Raw genomic sequence first — 19,321 nt, 5'->3', positions numbered from 1 at the left:
GAGGCATCCGAATAAATGCCGAATATTATCGCGAAAATATTCTGGAGGGTGTGTTAAAGCCTTGGGCACGCAAATATTTTGGCCGCAGTCCTTGGACATTCCAACAGGACTCAGCACGCGCCCCCCAAGAATGGTTACAAAATGAGGTTCCTCGATTCATTTCCAGCGTACAATGCCCACTAAAATCTCCGGATACCAATCCGTTGGACTATTGTGTCTGGAGTATTTTGGAAAGCAAGATTGGTACTAAAATGGTACCAAAGTGTCGATCACCTCAAGCAAGCACTTCGCCGGGAATGGGCAAAAATACAATGACTATGCTGCTCAAGAATGTCAAAGGTACTCGTGCTGAAGGTTTGAGCATTTGCTTTCCATCTACATGTTGGGCGCCATTCTTACGTCGTACATTCGAAAAGTGAAACAGAGAGTTTCCCATGGAGGTTTATATCGCTGTGGATTTTGAACTCAAAAATTTTAATATTCCATACTCTCCTGACATTGTCGATATAATATGTGAACCCAAATGACTACCTATGACAATGTCTTTTGTGATGTGGTTAAATCGGTACTCAGGTATAAAAAAAACGATTTCTTCCTTACCTTACGGGCCTCCTAGAGTAAAATATTCAACCTAGATCCAATTCATGGCATAAGATTACGCCCCTATCTTTTATTAATTGTTGGGTTCATTTGGAGCTTTTTACTAGCTTGATACGATCTCCACATGAAGAAATTTTTAAATTTAAAAATTTTGAGGATAGCCAATTTGGAGATAGGTAAAGTTTTGTCGTGGTTAAGAGTTTGGCCTGGTCAAAAATAATAATTTGGTTCCCTATTGCCTGCATGTTTCTAAGCTATTAGATATGTGATATCTTTTGATCAGAGGTCCATTCTTTAAACTTTAAGTAATTTATTTTCTAATACTCAATACTTATAATTTTTAATATTTTTATTGAGTATTTTATAAAGATTATTAAGCTTAGCTTTGTTCTATACATACATATATATATAATTACACAAAATCTATATAAAAAATAAATGAGTCTTTTGTTCGTAGTAGAAAAAAATTTTAACGAAAAAATAAACAATCCTTTTTTTCTTTGAAAACATTTAAACATGAACCGGAGGAATTATCTTTCCCAAATTCAATTTGTTCATTCATCGAGGTAGAGCAATGGGATATGTGTAGAAATGCTGGGTTTTTGTGTGCGAGTGCGAATATATATCCTAATGAAACTTAGGAACATCAGTTTAGTTATCTTTCCTTAATGTTGTAAATCTTTGGCAACCATGTTACACATATTATTGTTCTTTTGATTCAGTGCAATTGTGTAGCCGGGTATTTTTTGTGAATAATTCTTGTGAACGGTTTTCACGTAGTCGAAAGTGGAATGTAGCGCTGCAGATTTGGTGTTTTTAACACTGAAAAGAATTGGGAGAAAAATTTTATTATCTAAAATCGAATATTTTAAATGTTTCGTATTTACTTTATAAACATTTCTGGACGCTGCAAACGCATACACAATTTCAGCTCATCATAGAAATCAATGTGGGCCTGCAGCACAATTTTGGGCTCATAGGAATACACAAATTCATGGGTGACAGTGGCATAGGTGAATCCAACTTTGACCTTGCCGAAAACAGCATTGCCAGTTCTGAAAATAACATAAAAATTTTTAAATTTAGATAAAAATATATTTAAAAAATATATATTTTTTTAAATCCTAAATCCTGAAAGATCCTAAAACACATTCTTTTAAATCCACGCTTATTGGCCTTAAAGTTTCTAAAAAGAAATTCTTTAAAAATCCAGGTTTATTGGCCTTAAAGTTTCTAAAAAGAAATTCTTTAAAAATCCAGGTTTATTGGCCTTAAAGTTTCTAAAAAGAAATTCTTTAAAAATCCAGGTTTATTGGCCTTAAAGTTTCTAAAAAGAAATTCTTTAAAAATCCACGCTTATTGGCCTTAAAGTTTGTAAAAAGAAATTCTTTAAAAATCCAGGTTTATTGGCCTTAAAGTTTCTAAAAAGAAATTCTTTAAAAATCCAGGTTTATTGGCCTTAAAGTTTCTAAGAAGAAATTCTTTAAAAATCCAGGTTTATTGGCCTTAAAGTTTCTAAAAAGAAATTCTTTAAAAATCCACGCTTATTGGCCTTAAAGTTTGTAAAAAGAAATTCTTTAAAAATCCACGCTTATTGGCATTAACGTTTGTGAAAAGAAATTCTTTAAAAATCCACGTTTATTGGCCTTAAAGTTTCTAAAAAGAAATTCTTTAAAAATCCACGCTTATTGGCCTTAAAGTTTGTAAAAAGAAATTCTTTGAAAATCCACGCTTATTGGCATTAACGTTTGTGAATAGAAATTCTTTAAAAATCCACGTTTATTGGCCTTAAAGTTTCTAAAAAGAAATTCTTTAAAAATCCACGCTAATTGGCCTTAAAGTTTGTAAAAAGAAATTCTTTAAAAATCCACGCTTATTGGCATTAAAGTTTCTTAAAAGAAATTCTTTAAAAATCCACACTTATTGGCCTTAAAGTTTCTAAAAAATTATTTAAAAATCCACACTTATTGGCCTTAAAGTTTCTAAAAACAAATTCTTTAAAAATCCACACTTATTGGCCTTAAAGTTTCTAAAAAGAGATTCTTAAAAAATCCACACTTATTGGCCTTAAAGTTTCTAAAAAGAAATTCTTTAAAAATCCACGGTTATTGGCCTTAAAGGTCCTAAAAAGAAATTGCTTAAGAATTCACTGTTATTGGCCTTAAAGGTCCTAAAAAGAAATTGTTTAAGAATCCACGGTTATTGGCCTTAAAGGTTCTAAAAAGAAATTGTTTAAGAATCCACGCCATTTGGCCTTAAATGTCCTAAAAATAAATTCTTTAAAAATCCACACTTATTGGCCTAAAAGTTTCTAAAAAGAAATTCTATAAAAATCCACGCTTATTGGCCTTAGAGGTCCTAAAAAGAAATTCTTTAAAAATTCACGCATATTGGCCTAAATAGTCCTAAAAAATAAATAAAATTCACGCTTATTGTCCTCAAAGATCCTCAACAAAACATTCTTCAAATATCCATGGTTATTGCCGTTTCCATAAGAAAGAGTTCCTTTTTCTCACTCACTCTTGTTTGATTTCCGTATTGGCATTGCGATTCCAAAGACTAAAGCCAGCTTTTCCATTCAAATCCACCGATCTGGCACCAATCACAGTAAAATGGGCCGTGGCACCTGAGGTCAACAACAAATAATGTTCATGATCATGTCCCAACATTGTACCCTGGAAAGCTGGTGTTGGTTCGGAGACAGTACCGCTCCAAATGTGGCTCATTAATTCCGCTTTGCCCGTAAAGAAAATTAAGGGGCGATGTAGAATACCATTGACCGAAATTTCCATGCCAGCAGAAATTGGATCATACTCTTTCTCCTCTTCATCGTCATCTTCCAGTTCACCATCCACCTCATTGTTACCACCCATAAATGACTCCAAACCGTTGGTGAAGATGCCCAACTGAAAAAGTCAATATTTAAATATTTTCTTTTGAAAGACGAAATAAGGGTTGAAATACCTTAAAAGTGCTGGCTGCCCATTCGCCTGCGGTCAGTAATAATTCTACCGAACCTCGTCTCAGCACTCCCTTGTGAACTTCTTGTACACTCAAAAGTGTTTCATTGAAGGCCGGCGAGGAAGATAAAGGTCTTGCCAGGACGGAAGTGAAACCTGAAACAATATTTCAAAAATATTTAAATAAAATTAAAATAGAAAAAGATCTTTAACACCACTCACCCTTCTGTCCCAAAATATGATAGTTATTAATGTGTGGCCTCTCGTTGAGGCACATTTGCAGCAGAGCCTTAAATTTAGGATGTATTTCAGCATAGGTCCTCAGCTTTTGTATAACATAGGTTTTGATTTCAAAATGATGATCATTTGAGGCTAAATAATCCAAGATATGACCCAATTGTTCTTTGGTTGGACGCATATCCAGCAGAATATCCAAGGCAATGGTCCTCGCCGATGTGGGGTACTTCTTACGATTTTGAAAGAAAATTAAAGTAAAGGCCAAGCGATGGGGTTCATGGAAATGCATAACCGAGAAACGACGCAAAGCCTGCATGGCAGCAACAGCCAGTTTATCTTCGGCCAAAAATGCATAACCCATTAAGGGTTCTATTGACTTTTGATCCAGTACATTCTGTAAGCCACGAATCATAAGTAGTTTACAATCGATATCCTTGCCACAATCCTTTTTCAATTGTTGTGTCAAATAACCACGAATATCGATTTCAATTACTTCACGTTCAAAGTGATGGGCCAGCGAGGACATACATTGTACGACGGTACTTTTGATTTTCTTGAAGAGCGGTGAATCATCCATGGACTTGGCAATCTCAAAAAGATCTTGAACAATTTCCAGCTCCGGATGAGTGCCCACAGCCAAGGACTGAAGATATTTCTCCAGCAAATCGAAATCTCCCAAGCTGTTATATTTGAACGTACTATTAATGGCCTTGTGGGCCTCAAAGGTTTGAGTAGCACCCAATAGATCCACCAGTTGTGGATGGAGATCTTTGTGGTTTTGTAAAATCTCCACAAATTCATCGTGGTGGGTAATACGAGCCAACGGCACCAAACGGGCAAAGGCTTCGGCTAGTTCTTTGTGGCCAATCTGTTTGTTCGAAAGTTGTTGGGCATGTTTCTTTATTTCATTTTTAAGCTATAAAAGACAGAAACGTAATTAACTTATATTTTATAAACTCTTATATCATGTAATCCCTACCGTTACAGGTCCAAACTCAGATATGGCACCATCAACATCCGATTCTATGCCAAAGTCCCGATACCAGTCCAATAAACTTTCTACAGCCTCACTGAGACTTTCAAATTGTAACTGTTCCAAGTGTTCGGAAGATTCTTCAACATGTTTGAGGGTGGTAACCGATTCAATCAATGTACCAATTTCTGGTTGAGCAGTTAAGTATAGTTTATGAACCTCCACAGAATGGGCCTGCAACAAGGCACCTTCAGGAGAAATATCGAAATCAACTTTTTCCGAGGATAATCTGGAAATATCTAGAAAGAAAGAAAAAACACACCTTAGTATCAGAATATTAAAATAATCAAAATTTTCTAACTCACCCAACGCCCTCTCAGAACGATAGGCCATTTTCAAATCCCAACCGGAACAATCGATTTTCTTCTTCTCCACTCGCCTGGTGGACGAGGCATTATAGAAAACATTACACATACCGGATGAATCAACCTCAACCATGGGTCCGACTTTGTATTGCAACTGCAGCAACGATGCAATACCCTTTTCCAAATTCAACAAAGATTGATCCTTGTAGGAGTGAGCAAGTACCTTGGTCGGACCATGACCTTCAAAACCAATATAGAATGGCCTGTCAGGTATTTTATGAATTTGTTGGATTTTCTCCCGGCCCTTTTTGTCCGTGGTGGAGACTTGATTTTCGGTGAAGTACAATTGTAGCAGCTGATCCTTATCCTTGCTCCACACGGAATTGACTTTGAGTAATGTTTTGAATGTGTAACTGGTCTCTTCGCTGGAAGCATGTGTCATCTCTTTAATCGTGACTTTATTGACCAGCGAAAAATAATGTTGACTTTCGAAGGGCACAAGCGGAGCAAAGAGGGGTGCTGGAAAAGAGAGAGATAATTTCAAATTTGTTTTTTGATGGAAAATAAAAACAAGTTTTTATTGTTATAATCGCAGATTTTTCAAGATCTGCAATATGATTTTTATGAGTTTATGGGTTTTTTTTATCTGTAAATACGAATTTTAAACAATATTTTTTTAGTGGACCATTCGACCTTTCAACCTGGATTTTCATGATTTTTTTCAATAACCATAATATTTTTTTACGATTTTTTGAAGGACAATTGGACTTTAAAATGTGGTGGTAAGAAATATGCAGAGCTGGAATTCTGAAATTTGGAATTGGGATTACTGTTGAAGTATGGGATTGGGATATGTGCCAAATGGAACAGTTTGGTTTAGTGTGAACGGAGAAGCTAGAATTTTGTATTGGAGTTCATGTTGGTGGTAGGTTTGAGAATTGAAGTTGGTTTTGGAAATGTTTACAAAATTACTAAATGGTACTAAATTTGATGCAATTTGATATTATGTGAACAGGTAGTGCTTGCAGTTAAAATTTTTGTGCTGGGGTAGCTGTTCATGTGTAGCCTTGACATATGGAGGTGGTATTGGAAGTATTGAAACTAATGTTCTAAATTTGGTTTTTCTTGAAAGTAGTAGTATCTGAAGTTAAGATTTGGAGCTGGGTTTGGAAATGTACTAAGCTGAGCTAAATGTAAAGAGACAGAGCTGAAACCATAAAATTGTATGTTGCGATAACTGTTGGTTTCTAGGATTCACACATGGAAAGGTTTTTTGTCGAGTTCCAAATTAAATGAAAAGTACTAAGTGCTCTTATTATTCTTTCCCAAAAATAGAAAAAAAAAACTTGAATATAAAATACCTTGAAATTCGAGGGGGCTACACGAAGACGTGGACCTGAATATGTAAATTTTTGTCATTGGCTGTAGTAGCCATTAAGATTTTCAAATAAGAAATTTGAACCAATTCCTGTGAATAATGTCGCCAATATCATAAAAATACCGAATAAAGGGAGGTATCCTCCATAGTCTGGTGGAGGGTATAAAAAAGCAAAACACATTACCATTTCACATCTGACCTATGTCTGATATAAATATTGCCATGTATCAAGAATGGACTATATCGACTACTTGGAGGGTTGGGAGGTAGGTATCAGGACGAATGTGGCAATAAATTCCATACTCACATCAGAACTTTTTCTGGTAAATATAAAAAGTATTGGAATGTGCCAATTTTCATATTTTTATTTGCACAGTTTAAACAAAATCTGATGATCATTTCTCTTTCTATGAGGTAATTTGGCCTTTTGTGTGGAGGGTACCAAAATGAGTGGACCTATTTTGTCCATCTCTGAACTCGATCTAAGTTTGGTAACAATATTGCCATTGTTGCAATCGGATATTCCATGCGCATGTTAACATGCGCACCAGATAGACGGACGACGGGACACTCCTAGATCGACTCTTAATGTTCTGAAAAGGATTTGGAACAAATGGACCTAGAGCCTAAAAATTACCCCTTTGTTCATTCACTTAAGGGTTAGAAATGTCGGCCAAAATATTCCTCGAATATCATATGTGCAATGTTGTCGAAGACACTATAGAGGAGGAATATAGAAGAGGAATCTTAATCCGAATATTTCCAAAATTGTACAAGAAGTATCTAGGTTAGTTCTCGATACAAATTTTCAAAACGCCGATAACGCCTTTTTTAACGGTACATTCATAATCTGCTGGATTTTGTCCTCAATTATTTTTTTTGTGTTGCACAGTGCCATTATTTTGTTTGTCGATCTTTATATCGCGCCTAGGTGACTCGAACCAAAGTAAGCCATTTGCATGACTATATGACATAAATATACAGCTGCATGAAATAAATTAATTAAATAATTCCAGCGAATGTAATTTCTAGAAAATATTGATTGGTATCAGATCTATGATGATTCTTCGACGAAAAAACGAAATAATAAAAAAAATCGAATGTTCAAATTGGAAATGAATGCATTATTTCTAACCCCTACCAGTCGAACATTGAAGAACGATTCTGTTTATTTAGAATAATAATTTATTTAAAACTTAAGTAGTTAAATTATATATCCTAACAAGTAAGCTAAGGATAAAGTCGTGCGGACCGACTTTTAGCTTTTTGACCAGGGACATTTGCCCAATATTTACGCACTCCGTCTAAATATAATAAATATAATCCAATGGTCATCCCAAATGCTAGACTTCTTCCCTGTCCTTAACTCTCTTCTGGTTTCAATTGTGTGACCAGGAAAATTTTTCTGTTTTTGGTTCATTTGAACCCCTAAATATTTTGCAATCATCTTTCAAAGTAAGTGGCCCCTCTATATCTCCAAATTCAGACTTATCTTTATGATTTCCTTGTCTACCGTATTTGGCTATATTCGTCAACGAAATCAGCATAAAAAGCCAGAAGTTCGCCTTTTGTGTATTTTGGATTTCGCCTGCAAGTTGATATTTCTATTTTACCTCTATTTCGTGTCCTTCGGTTTCTATTTGTGATCTTTATAACGGCTGCAAAATCAGTAACATTTTTAGTTGTTGGTCCATTTTAATCCCTAAATTTATTGCGGACATCTTTATTAGCAATAGGCCTAGACATTCTGAGCCTAACCCTACTCGTATAAAATTTTTTGTGAAGATCGGAAGATAATTGCAATCTGTATATAATAACCCCAACCGGTGTTAAAAGTTAAAAATATTTTACAAAATTTACACTCCAATCAAATTGAAACCAGTAAGAAAAGTCTTAAAGTCGGGCGGGCCCGACTTTATGATACCCTACACCACTTTGCTAATTTAGTAAAGCTCCGCATAACAATTAAAAGTTTTTGTGGGAGAATTCAATCATACACGCTATGATTATAATTATAATTTAAAGTTCAAAGGACTCAATATGCCGAAGCTTTTGTATCTTTTAAAAATCGGAAATCGGATAAAAATATATATGGGATATATACCAAATCGGAACCGATCTCGATAAAATTTGGCAAATGTATTTCTGAGCTGTATTTGATATATTTCCCCAAATATTGTTGTTACAGAGTGCATATTACGGCTGCGGAGAACAAAAATAACAAATCGGATGAACAATGAAATTTGGCATACTTATTTTCAGGTCCAATCTGATCGTACGTACTAAATTCCATACTATTCGGGCTGATATTACACGTTTGGTGCACAATAGAAGGCAAATCGGACGAAGATATATGGGAACCATATCTAAATTTTTACCGATTATCTCCAATTTCAATAGGGTTCGTCCTTGGGCCAAACAAATGATTTGTGCATAATTTCATCTGGATAGGGCAATAAATGCGAACTGTACTTTGTTTACAAAAATACATGGACAGACGGGCGGACGGGCGGACGGACGGACGGACATGCATAAATCGACTCAGAATGTGATTCTATTCAGATCATCAAAAGGAACTATGGGTCTGTCTCGTTTCCTTTTGCCTGTTACAAACAAATGCACAAAGACATAATACCCTGACCACCTTGTGGTGTAGGGAATAAAAATCGCATGCGATAAAAAATATAACAAAATCTATATTATTTTGCCATATTTTTATGCTATTTTTTAGATTTTCTTCTTTTATCCCAAGAGAGAATTCTGAATTGACAAAATTTATCAAAATGATCCAGCCATTCTTGAGATATAAGCATTCTAACTAACATCCCCTCCTCTGTATATACACATTGTATATATTTCGCTATATATATCCGATATATTTACTATCGGCGTCTACTAACGGTCAGAATTGAACTTTTCGTCTATTTCTGATTTCGCCGCGATTAAAAATATTCGCGGTTTAATGGAAAATTTGACTTTTATTTAACACAAATGTTGTGTTGTATTTCACTCAATAAATATTACCCGATGACCATCCAAATTGGAAGTCTTCTGCCCAGTCCTAAGCTCTAGCCACATGCTAACTTCCGCTTTCATTGGTCTATAATTGCGACCTGTAGAACAACTGCAAAATCAGAATTTTTTCAGTTTTTGATCCATTTCAACCCCTTAATATTATGCGATTATCTCCGAAAGCAATAGGCTTCTATTTTGGCTATAACTCGACTAAAATATTTGAATGAATCGATATATCATTTCGAATTTTACAAGATTTATGACACTCAATTTTTACCGTTTATAGGGGTTACAACAGGGAAATGAGTGGGCTGATATTACAAAACTTGGAACTTGATATAAGTTGGACAAAGAGCAATTAAACGCGACATAAAGACATACATTTTCAAATTTCAACTTTCAAATTGCTTTCTTGTTAAATTATTGCTCTGTTCCAGTACCTGGAAGAATCTACTAGTTTTGCATTTTTTATACCCTCCACCATACTATGGAGGGTATATTAATTTTGTCATTCCGTTTGTAACTCCTCGAAATACTAATGTCAGACCCAACAAAGTATATATATTCTTGATCAGCGTAAAATTCTAAGACGATTTAGCCATGTCCATCTGTCTGCCGGTCTGTCTGTCTGTTGTAATCACGCTATCTTTCGAACAAATTGAGATAGAAGGCTAATATTTTGCACACATGTATATTTTGCCAGTAGGCAGGTTAAGTTCGTAAATGGGCCATGTAGGTCTAAGTTATCATATAGCCCTCATATAATGGTACCTCCCGATATTCGGTATTTTGATGATTTTTGCGACATTATTTAACGGAATCGTTCCAAATTTGGTATTTGAAGTTCGTAATAGATACTGCAGCATAAAACAAAAAATGGGCCATGTAGGCCCCCATATACCATACCCCCCGATATTCGGTATTTTGATGATTTTAGCGACATTATTTACCGGAATCGTTTCAAAGTTGGCATTTCAAGTTCGTAATAGATGCTGCAGCATAAAACAGAAAATGGGTATTTGGATGATTTTAGCGACATTATTTACCGGGATTGTTTCAAATTTCGCATGTGAAGTTCGTAATGGATACTTCAGCCCATGCCAGAAAATTGTCTGAGCAGGTCCACGTCTTCGTATAGCCCCCATATAACGGTACCTCCTTTATTCGGTGTTTTGATGATTTTAACTACATTATAAACAGATTTTTCTTCAAGTTTCGCATTAAAATATTGTAATAACTTATGACAAAAGTTGCCTATGCAGGTCCACGTCGACGTATAGGCATTCGGTATTTTTAAGATTTGAACAGAATATTTAATGGATTTTATTTATTTATTTTTTTTTTTTTTTTTTTTTTTTTTTTGTTTGGAAATTGTCAAATTTGTACAAATGGTGGAGGGTATTAAAAGTTCGGCCGGGCCGAACTTACAGCTTTTTTACTTGTTTTTTTTTTTTTTTTTTTCGATATTATAAAGGCAAAATTTGCTATCGTGCTAAAAACTTTTACATTCTTGCAGTTCTGGAACAGACAATATATGTGTATACTTTATAAATAAATCTATAATTTTAGTAGCCTTTTTAATTGTCCATTCCCACGCTAACTCCAGAATATTCTGGTTTTTCATAATTTATAATATACATTATTTGTGTGTGGAAATTTCTACACGAAATTTGAATGGAGACATGCCCTTCTTATCTCTGACTGACATATTTCTAAGATATTCAAATTTATGACATTGCTCAGAAACAATTCAAGCAAATGTATTAAATATAATTTAAAATGTCTCATTACATATTTATTTTAACAATTAATGATAAGTTAAATAAAACTGCTATTTGTTAAGAGCCACGTCATTTTTCCCTCCGTCGATTTTCTTTTCGATTTATGAAAGTGAAAATAAAAAATCTCAGCTTGCCAAAGATGCTGCTCTACAATAATAAAAATACACAAAAGAGTAATATGCTATGGTATGTAGCTAAAGAAGAATGCAAACAAAGCCAGTCCGTCAGCCAGCCAGCTAGCTAGAATGGAGTGTGAAGCAAGCAAGAATCCAACAAAAAAAACTTTCACCATTATCAGAGTGACCTCAAAACACTGATTGTTTGCTTAAGGTTATCAATATTGGCTGGGATGTTGAGGCAAAAAAAACGGAGCTTGTTGTAAAGCTAAAGGTGGAAAATGATATTTAAAAAGTTGGCTATAGCAATTGATCACCTTGCCTGTCATGATAGATAGTTCATTCAACTCTCTCTTTTCTTCTGAGCAAGGAAGACATTTTCTATTGCAACATTGTTTCCCAAACTCGCTGGCCATCGTTATGGAATTTGATGCCTGGTAATAAAGAACACATGTTTAGAATATTTAATTTTTAACTTATGCCAACAAAGTAATGGTTACGAATTACAGTTGTTTTTTTTTTTGTTTCTTTCATTTCCTCCCGGCTTTTTTGTGTTTAGGTTTGTTGTTGTTCTTAGGGGGTTTAACTTACCGGTGCCCGTCGCAGCACACAATGCCAACAATGCATTGAATATTAGAAATCTTAAAATCATTTTTAAACAAATTTCACACACACACGGATGAGATTGAGTATTGTTGACCGGCAATTTTTGTTTAACAAATTGATTTCTTCTTCAACACTCTTTTATATTTTCATTAATAAACTTCAATTGAAAACTTTATTCATTCATTAAATCTTCTTCAATTACAAATGCACACAATCGGAATGCAACGACACGACCGCGGTTGCCACAGTTGTTAGATTTTTACCAAAATCGGCAATTTGGTAAACTTTTCCGCTCTTGACTTTCGCTTATTGACGTTACATGCAATAATAAGTGAAATGTCGAAAAAGATCTGTGGTCCCAAAATCGAAAATCGATTACAAAAAATCGATTTTGCGATTTTTACTTTTCAACGCAAAAAGGAAATCGATTAATCGAAAGTCAACTCACTCAGACAAAAAAATTCCATTTAAACCACAACAACAAAAACCAAAACATTGTACCAGTGTTGCCATAGGGTAAACTACATATTAGGGATGTAGGCAAAACTTGTTAGACATTTGGGGGGTAATTAGACATGTACAATTTTTATACCCTCCACCTTGGAAAGGAGGGCATAACAAATTTGTCATTCCGTTTGTAACATCATTAAATATTCGTCGTAGACCCCATAAAGTACATATATTCATAATCAGCATAAAAATTTAAGTCGATTTAACGATGTCTGTCTGTCTGTCTGTTGAAATCACGATACAGCCCACATTATTTTACATGGAGCGCCAATATTAAGCAGAATAATTTATATTGTGTCTACGATGGTTGGTATTGAAAATGAGATATATCGGTCCACGTCCTGGTATAATCCCCATGTAACGGTACCTCCCGATATTCGATATTTTGATCATTTATGCCACATTTTTCTCGGATTTGTCTGAAAATTGGTATTTTTAGGTCATAACGGGTCCCTGTGCGAGTGGCAAAACATTGCATGTATAGGTTCACGTTTTGGTATAGCCCCCATATAAAGGTACCTCCTGATATTCGGTAATTTGATGATTTTTGCCACATTTCTTCACGGGTTTGTCTAAAAATTGACATTTGTGGGTTATAATGGGTCCTAGTTCGTGTGGCGAAACATTGTATGTATAGGCCACGTTTTGATATAGTCCCCATATAACGTTACCTCCCAATATTCGGTATTTTGATGATTTTTGACACATTTTTTCACGAATTTCTCTGAAAATTGGTAGTTGAAGATCATAATGGGTTCCCAGATCGTGTGGCGAGTCATTGTAATTATAGGTCCACGTTTTAGTATAGGCCCCATATAACGGTACCTCCCGATATTCGGTAATTTGATGATTTTTGTCACATTTTTTCCCGGATTTGTCTGAAAATTGGTATTTGTAGGTCATAATGGGTTCTAGCTCCTTTGGCGAAACATTGCGTTTTTGCCACATTTCTTCTGTTTCCTTTACCTTAAGGTGGAGGGTATTAAAAGTTTGACCCGGCCAAACTTAATGTTTTTTTACTTGTTTTATTATGTATTATTCCTTTGTGCATTTGTTTGCAATATGGAGAAGGAAACGAGATGGACCCATAGTTACTTTTGAGGATCGTCATATAATCACTTTCTGAGTCGATTTATGTATGTCAAACCATCTGTCCATGTATTTTTATTTTGTTCACAAATCAGTCCAATATCAGTCCAAATGACCTGAATTTTGGCACATCCCAGAGAATTCAGTCCATAAGCAAGTACATCGAATTTGGGGAAAATCGGTTCAGATATAGCTATAGCTCCAATATATATGTTTCACCCGATTTGGTGCTTAAGTACCTCATATTTGTAATATATCCGCAAGAATGAAAATTGGTTACAGATAAAATCTCTGCAAATTTTACCAAGTTCGGTTCATATTTGGATACAGCTCCTATATATATCTTCAACCGATTTCGGGTTAAGTGTGCTTCAAATGGCCAATATCAGTTCCAATGACCTAAGTTTTGGTACATCTGACCGAATTCAGAAACAAGTACATCAAATTTGGTGAAAGTTGGTTAAGATATAGCTGAAGCTCACATATATATGTTTCATCCGATTGGGTCTTTAAGTCCCTCATACGTACTCCATAACAATGATATTTGGTACCAGAGCCTTTGCCAAATTTTATCGGCTATATTCTTAATCCGATTTCAGGTTTACTGGATCAGGATTTTAAATAATGGCTAATATCAGCCCAAATGGAGTGAATTTCGTGACGTACGTTTCCCCAAAAGGACATATATTCCTGATCAAATTACAATTATAAGGCGATTTAGAGATGTCCGTCTGTCTGTACGTTGAAATCACGACAGAGTCTACATTATTTAATCCAGAGTTTTGAAATTTGGCACAAAGGTTTATATGCAGGCTGAATGGTATTAAAAATTGGTACACGTAGCACTCATACAACTCATAGCACTCATATAACGGAACCTTCAGAATTTGGGTATTTTGAAGAACTCTGCCACAATTTCGAACTAAATCAGCTCAAACTTTTAATTTTGGGTTCTTGGTCGGATTTTTCTCTCACTGCAAAAATATTCCCTACAGATCCGTTAATTGGCATGGCCCCCCATATAACGGTACCTCCTGACTTTCGGTATTTTAAAGGTTTCTGTACCAATTTCCAACCGAATGGCCAAATTCACACGAGAGTAATTGTTCTGGTCTAAAGGGCTAAGCACATAAGAAGCTTGAAGTCACGGCTAGGCATATTTTGTGACATTTCACAAAGGGATTACAGAGCCGCACTAAAATCCAGCCGTCGTTTTCCATTATAATTTGACATTAATATGCCTAGCCATGACTTCAGGCTTCTTATGTACTTAGCCCTTAACAAAGCAGCTTGTAGGCATTTTCGATCAGGAGAGTCGTTTTTGGGTGGACTAAAATTTCATCCAGATTCAAACCCACATTAGCAGAACCAACTATATATTTATAATTATATCTAATTCAAATAAATACACGTTATTAAAAAAAACTACGATAAATACTTCAAATTTTTATTTGAATTATATTTTTGTATCACTAATTTCAGAAATTTAGGAAACAGAAGATTATTTTAATTGAATTAATGGCAATGTAGAAAAATAATTTAAATTAAATATTTATTAGTTCAAATATAAATATGAAAATATTTAATTAATTTATTTAAATTAAATACGAAATCCCCAGGCATAATAAATTTAAATATTTATTTAATTTCTTAGTAAATAAGTAAAGATATTTGTTTACCTTTTCAATTTTGGCAACATTTTGATATGGTTTGGGAAACATTTTGGTAGTAAAATTGACCCACGTATAAGGGGGACCAGCCCAGGTGACTACCAAATGTAATGTCAAAATTCATTACTGTGATTGACATCACAGAACAAAAAATAAAAATCTGCTGGAGCACCTGGTTATTGTGCCATGATTTTTGCTCTGTTCCAGAACCTGCAAGAATCTACTAGTTTTGCAATATTTTTCGATATCATAAAGGAAAAAACGGTTATCGTAGTAAAACCTTTTAAATTCTAGCAGTTCTGGAACAGACCATGTGTATTTAATTAATAATGCCATAAAAAAAATTTGATTATTTTAGGAATTTATGCCAAGAAATCGTAGGAACATATTAAGGGCTTACTGGAAAAAATGAAAAATGTTGGAACTGAGAATTATTTACCAATGAACGAATGTAGGATTTTTGTGAGACACACTTGGCAACTGCAAAAAATGAGTTCAAAACGTAATTAAAATAATTTATAGTCATTTATAGTCACAACCCATTCATCTACTTTTCCAATAACACCTATGCTCTGTTCCAAAAACTGCAAGAACAAGAAAAACATTCTCGCAGTTTTGAAAGCAGAGCGTTACTCGTGCTTTATTTCAGGACCAGCAAGAATCTACCAGAAGGTGTGGACCGATATATCCAATCTTTACAGCAGATCTTGTGTTAGTAGAGATAATGGGATGTGTGAAATATGAAGAGAACGGGATGCTTATTTCGGATTTTATAATCGTTTTGGCTTTGCTGGTTTGTCCCTTTGAAGGGGATGTATCAGAAAGAATGATCTCATCTTTACCATCTTTATAACAGATCTTGTGTTGATGGAAATAATGAGATGTGCCAAATCTGGAATGGAATCGGATGTTAATTTTAGGTTCTAAGAGCTTCATGGGTATTTAAACTGTTGGCCCTTTGTAGGGGAGGTACCAGAAGGGGTGGACTTATATATTCCATCTTCACACCAGACCTTGGATTGACGAAATATTTTGATGCGTGTAATTTAAAGATAATTGGACTGTTACATCACATTTTTTACGAGTTATAATTTTTCAAAAATTTTACCCCTTGTGGAGGAGGTACTTGATTGAGTGTACCAAATATTAGGATTCGCAAAGTTCGAGCAAGATCGAAAGTCTTAAAAATACCGAATGTAACAATTATATTAGGGTCTATACGAGGACATGAACCTGCGTAGGTAACATTTGTCATAAGCCATTACAATATTCAAATGCGAAACTTAAAAAAATCGGTTATAATGTCGATAAAATCCTTAAAATACCGAATATCGGGAGGTCCGTTATATGGGGGCAATACGAAGACGTTGATCTGTACAGACAATTTTCTGTCGTAGACTGTAGTATCCATTACGAACTTTAGATGTCAAATTTGAAACAATTCTGGTGAAAAATGTCCCTAAAATCATTAAAATACCGAATATCGGGAGGTACCGTTATATGAGGGCTTTACGAAGAGGTGAACCTGCACAGAAAATTTTCTGTCTTAGGCTGTAGTATCCATTATGAATTTTAAATACCAAATTTGAAACAATTCCGGTGAATAAATTTGCTAAAATCATCAAAATGCCGAATATCGGGAGGTACCGTTATATGGGGGCGCTACGAAGATGTGAACCTGCACAGACAATTTTCTGCAGTATCCATTACGAACTTCAAATACCAAATTTGAAACAATTCCGGTGAATAAATTCGCTAAAATCATTGAAATACCGAATATCGGGAGGTACCGTTATATGGGGGCTTTACGAAGAGGTGAACCTGCGCAGACAATTTTCTGTCTTAGGCTGTAGTATCCATTACGAACTTCAAATATCAAATTTGAAACTATTCCGGTGAAAAATGTTGGTAAAATCATCAAAATACCGAATATCGGGAGGTACAGTTATATGGGGGCTATACGAAGACGTGGACCTGCACAGACAATTTTCTGTCTGAGGCTGCACTATCCCAAATTTGAAATAATTCCGATGAATTTTGTCGCTTAAATCATCAAAATACCGAATATCGGGTGGTACCGTTATATGGGGGCTATACGAAGACATAGACCTGCACAGACAATTTTCTGTAATAGGCTGTAGTATTTATTACGAACTTCAAATATCGAATTTGAAACAATTCCGGGGAGTAACGTCGCTAAAATCATCAAAATACCGAATATCGGGAGGTACATTTATATGGGGGATATACGAAGACATATACCTGCACAGACAATTTTCTGTCTTATTCTGTAGTATCCATTATGAACTTCAAATACCAAATTTGAAACAATTCCGGTGAAGAAATTCGCTAAAATTATCAAAATACCGAATATTGGGAGATACAGTTATATGGGGGCTATACGAAAACGTGGACCTGCAGAGACAAATTTCTGTCTTAGGCTGTAGTATCCATTATGAACTTTAAATACCAAATTTGAAACAATTCCGGTGAATAAATTCGCTAAAATAATCAAAATACCGAATATCGGGAGGTACAGTTATATGGGGGCTTTACGAAGAGGAGAACCTGCACAGACAATTTTCTGTCTTAGGCTGTAGTATCCATTACGAACATTAAATACCAAATTTGAAACAATTCCGGTGAATAAATTCGCTAAAATCATCAAAATACCGAATATCGGGACGTACCGTTATATGGGTGCTATACCAAAACGTGGAAATACATGGCCCATTTTCAATACCTAAAGTCTTGCACACATAACATACATTTGAGCAAAATTTTATCAATCTACTTCACTTCGTTCGGAAGCTAGAGTGATTCCACAGACGGACAGACGGAGCTTCCCTAAAAATGGCTCATACAACAGCATCTAGTAATAACTGTACAAATTACTTTGGTAGCAAACACACCTATTGCAATCATCTCTTCCAAACAGTCAAAGTAGAGTAGGGTATTTTTATTTTCGCTTTCAAATATATAACACGCCTCCTATTCCAAAAAACGCCGCATTTCACAATGAAACATGACCCCTATTAGTTACACAATTGCCATCCTACTACTTAATCCATAGACAAAATAACACCCTTCATTGCAGTAGTGGAACAGGACGGGTATTATAGGAGAAGGTCACTAATAAAAAAGGTGTGCGCAACAGTGAAAATGTGAAGAATATCATATTTCTCAAAATATTTAGATAATTGTAGGAAGTAGCAGGTATTGATTTAATTTCCTTAACACAATTTTACAAATCAAATAATCCCTACCCACAACTTCACCACCCTTACTCATTTTTTCTCCCAAACATACTCTCCCCCAACAGAAGACAGCAACATTGCTTGCTCTCTTTCTCTTTGCGAACAGCTGATTCATAAAAATAATATTTAACAGAAATAAGGCGGTGGTTGCGGCCATTACCAACAAAGAATGAATGAACGAAAATCCAACAAATACTACGAAATTACGTGAGCGAGCAGAGACGACCATCGAAGCCATTCAGCCAACCATTCATATACACACCCCCTTCGAAGGGAGGGGTAAGTGAAAGCAAACACCACACATACGACACAAGTGTGTACTGAGTCAGCCCAAGTCATAATGGCCTGGCCACCACCACACCACACACCATACGAAAAATGTAACACGAATAAGAAGAAGAAGAACAGACCGGGGCCGAGACACACTTCACAAATGACCGACCCACTAAGTTTTCGACTAGCGAACGGGAATTTTAATGGGTAGCAATTATCGCTCAGAACACCACCCGTGAATGCCGGTTGGACTTGACTTTGGACGAACCAGGAAAAACGAGACCCCGCCAAAAAGTTTCGCTTCCCTCTTTTTTACCAGGCGAACAGAAAATGTCACAGCCCCCTCGATGGCAATAAAAACCGAAGCGGAGAAAAATGTTGTTGCTGTTGAAAGAAATCAACAAAAGCAAGCGGCAGCAAACAAAAGACAAACAAAATCATTGCCCCCACCGACCGGCTGACACACAAATGAAACAACAGACAATATTTCG

General features: G+C 35.3%; 1 protein-coding gene across 1 annotated transcript; it reads right to left on the bottom strand.

The window, feature by feature from the left end:
• Nucleotides 1–947: 947 nt before the first annotated feature.
• On the bottom strand, nt 948–12,372 carry LOC101894981 (microsomal triacylglycerol transfer protein). Its single transcript, XM_005183836.4, has 8 exons — nt 12,017–12,372; nt 5,136–5,654; nt 4,777–5,069; nt 3,783–4,713; nt 3,565–3,716; nt 3,121–3,506; nt 1,488–1,655; nt 948–1,422 (listed from the first exon to the last, which is right to left on the bottom strand). Exons 1-8 carry the CDS (start codon nt 12,075–12,077, stop codon nt 1,266–1,268), a joined length of 2,667 nt encoding a protein of 888 aa, XP_005183893.1. The 5' UTR covers nt 12,078–12,372; the 3' UTR covers nt 948–1,265.
• Between the last annotated feature and the right edge of the window lie 6,949 nt (nt 12,373–19,321).

The sequence above is a fragment of the Musca domestica genome, unplaced genomic scaffold, assembly GCF_030504385.1.
Source record: "Musca domestica strain aabys unplaced genomic scaffold, Musca_domestica.polishedcontigs.V.1.1 34, whole genome shotgun sequence".
NCBI lineage: Eukaryota > Metazoa > Arthropoda > Insecta > Diptera > Muscidae > Musca > Musca domestica.
The sequence above is the reverse complement of the archived record's forward strand: the minus strand, read 5'-3'. Positions and strand labels throughout refer to the sequence as shown.

Bases quoted from the DNA above. Each gene is read 5' to 3' on its own strand.
- LOC101894981 (XM_005183836.4), bottom strand. From the start codon at position 12,077: ATGATTTTAAGATTTCTAATATTCAATGCATTGTTGGCATTGTGTGCT. The intron at 5,655-12,016 runs GTAAGTTAAACC...TCTCTTTTCCAG, and splicing joins GTGTGCTGCGACGGGCACCG to CACCCCTCTTTGCTCCGCTT. The intron at 1,423-1,487 runs GTAAATACGAAA...AATTCTTTTCAG, and splicing joins CGTCCAGAAATGTTTATAAA to TGTTAAAAACACCAAATCTG.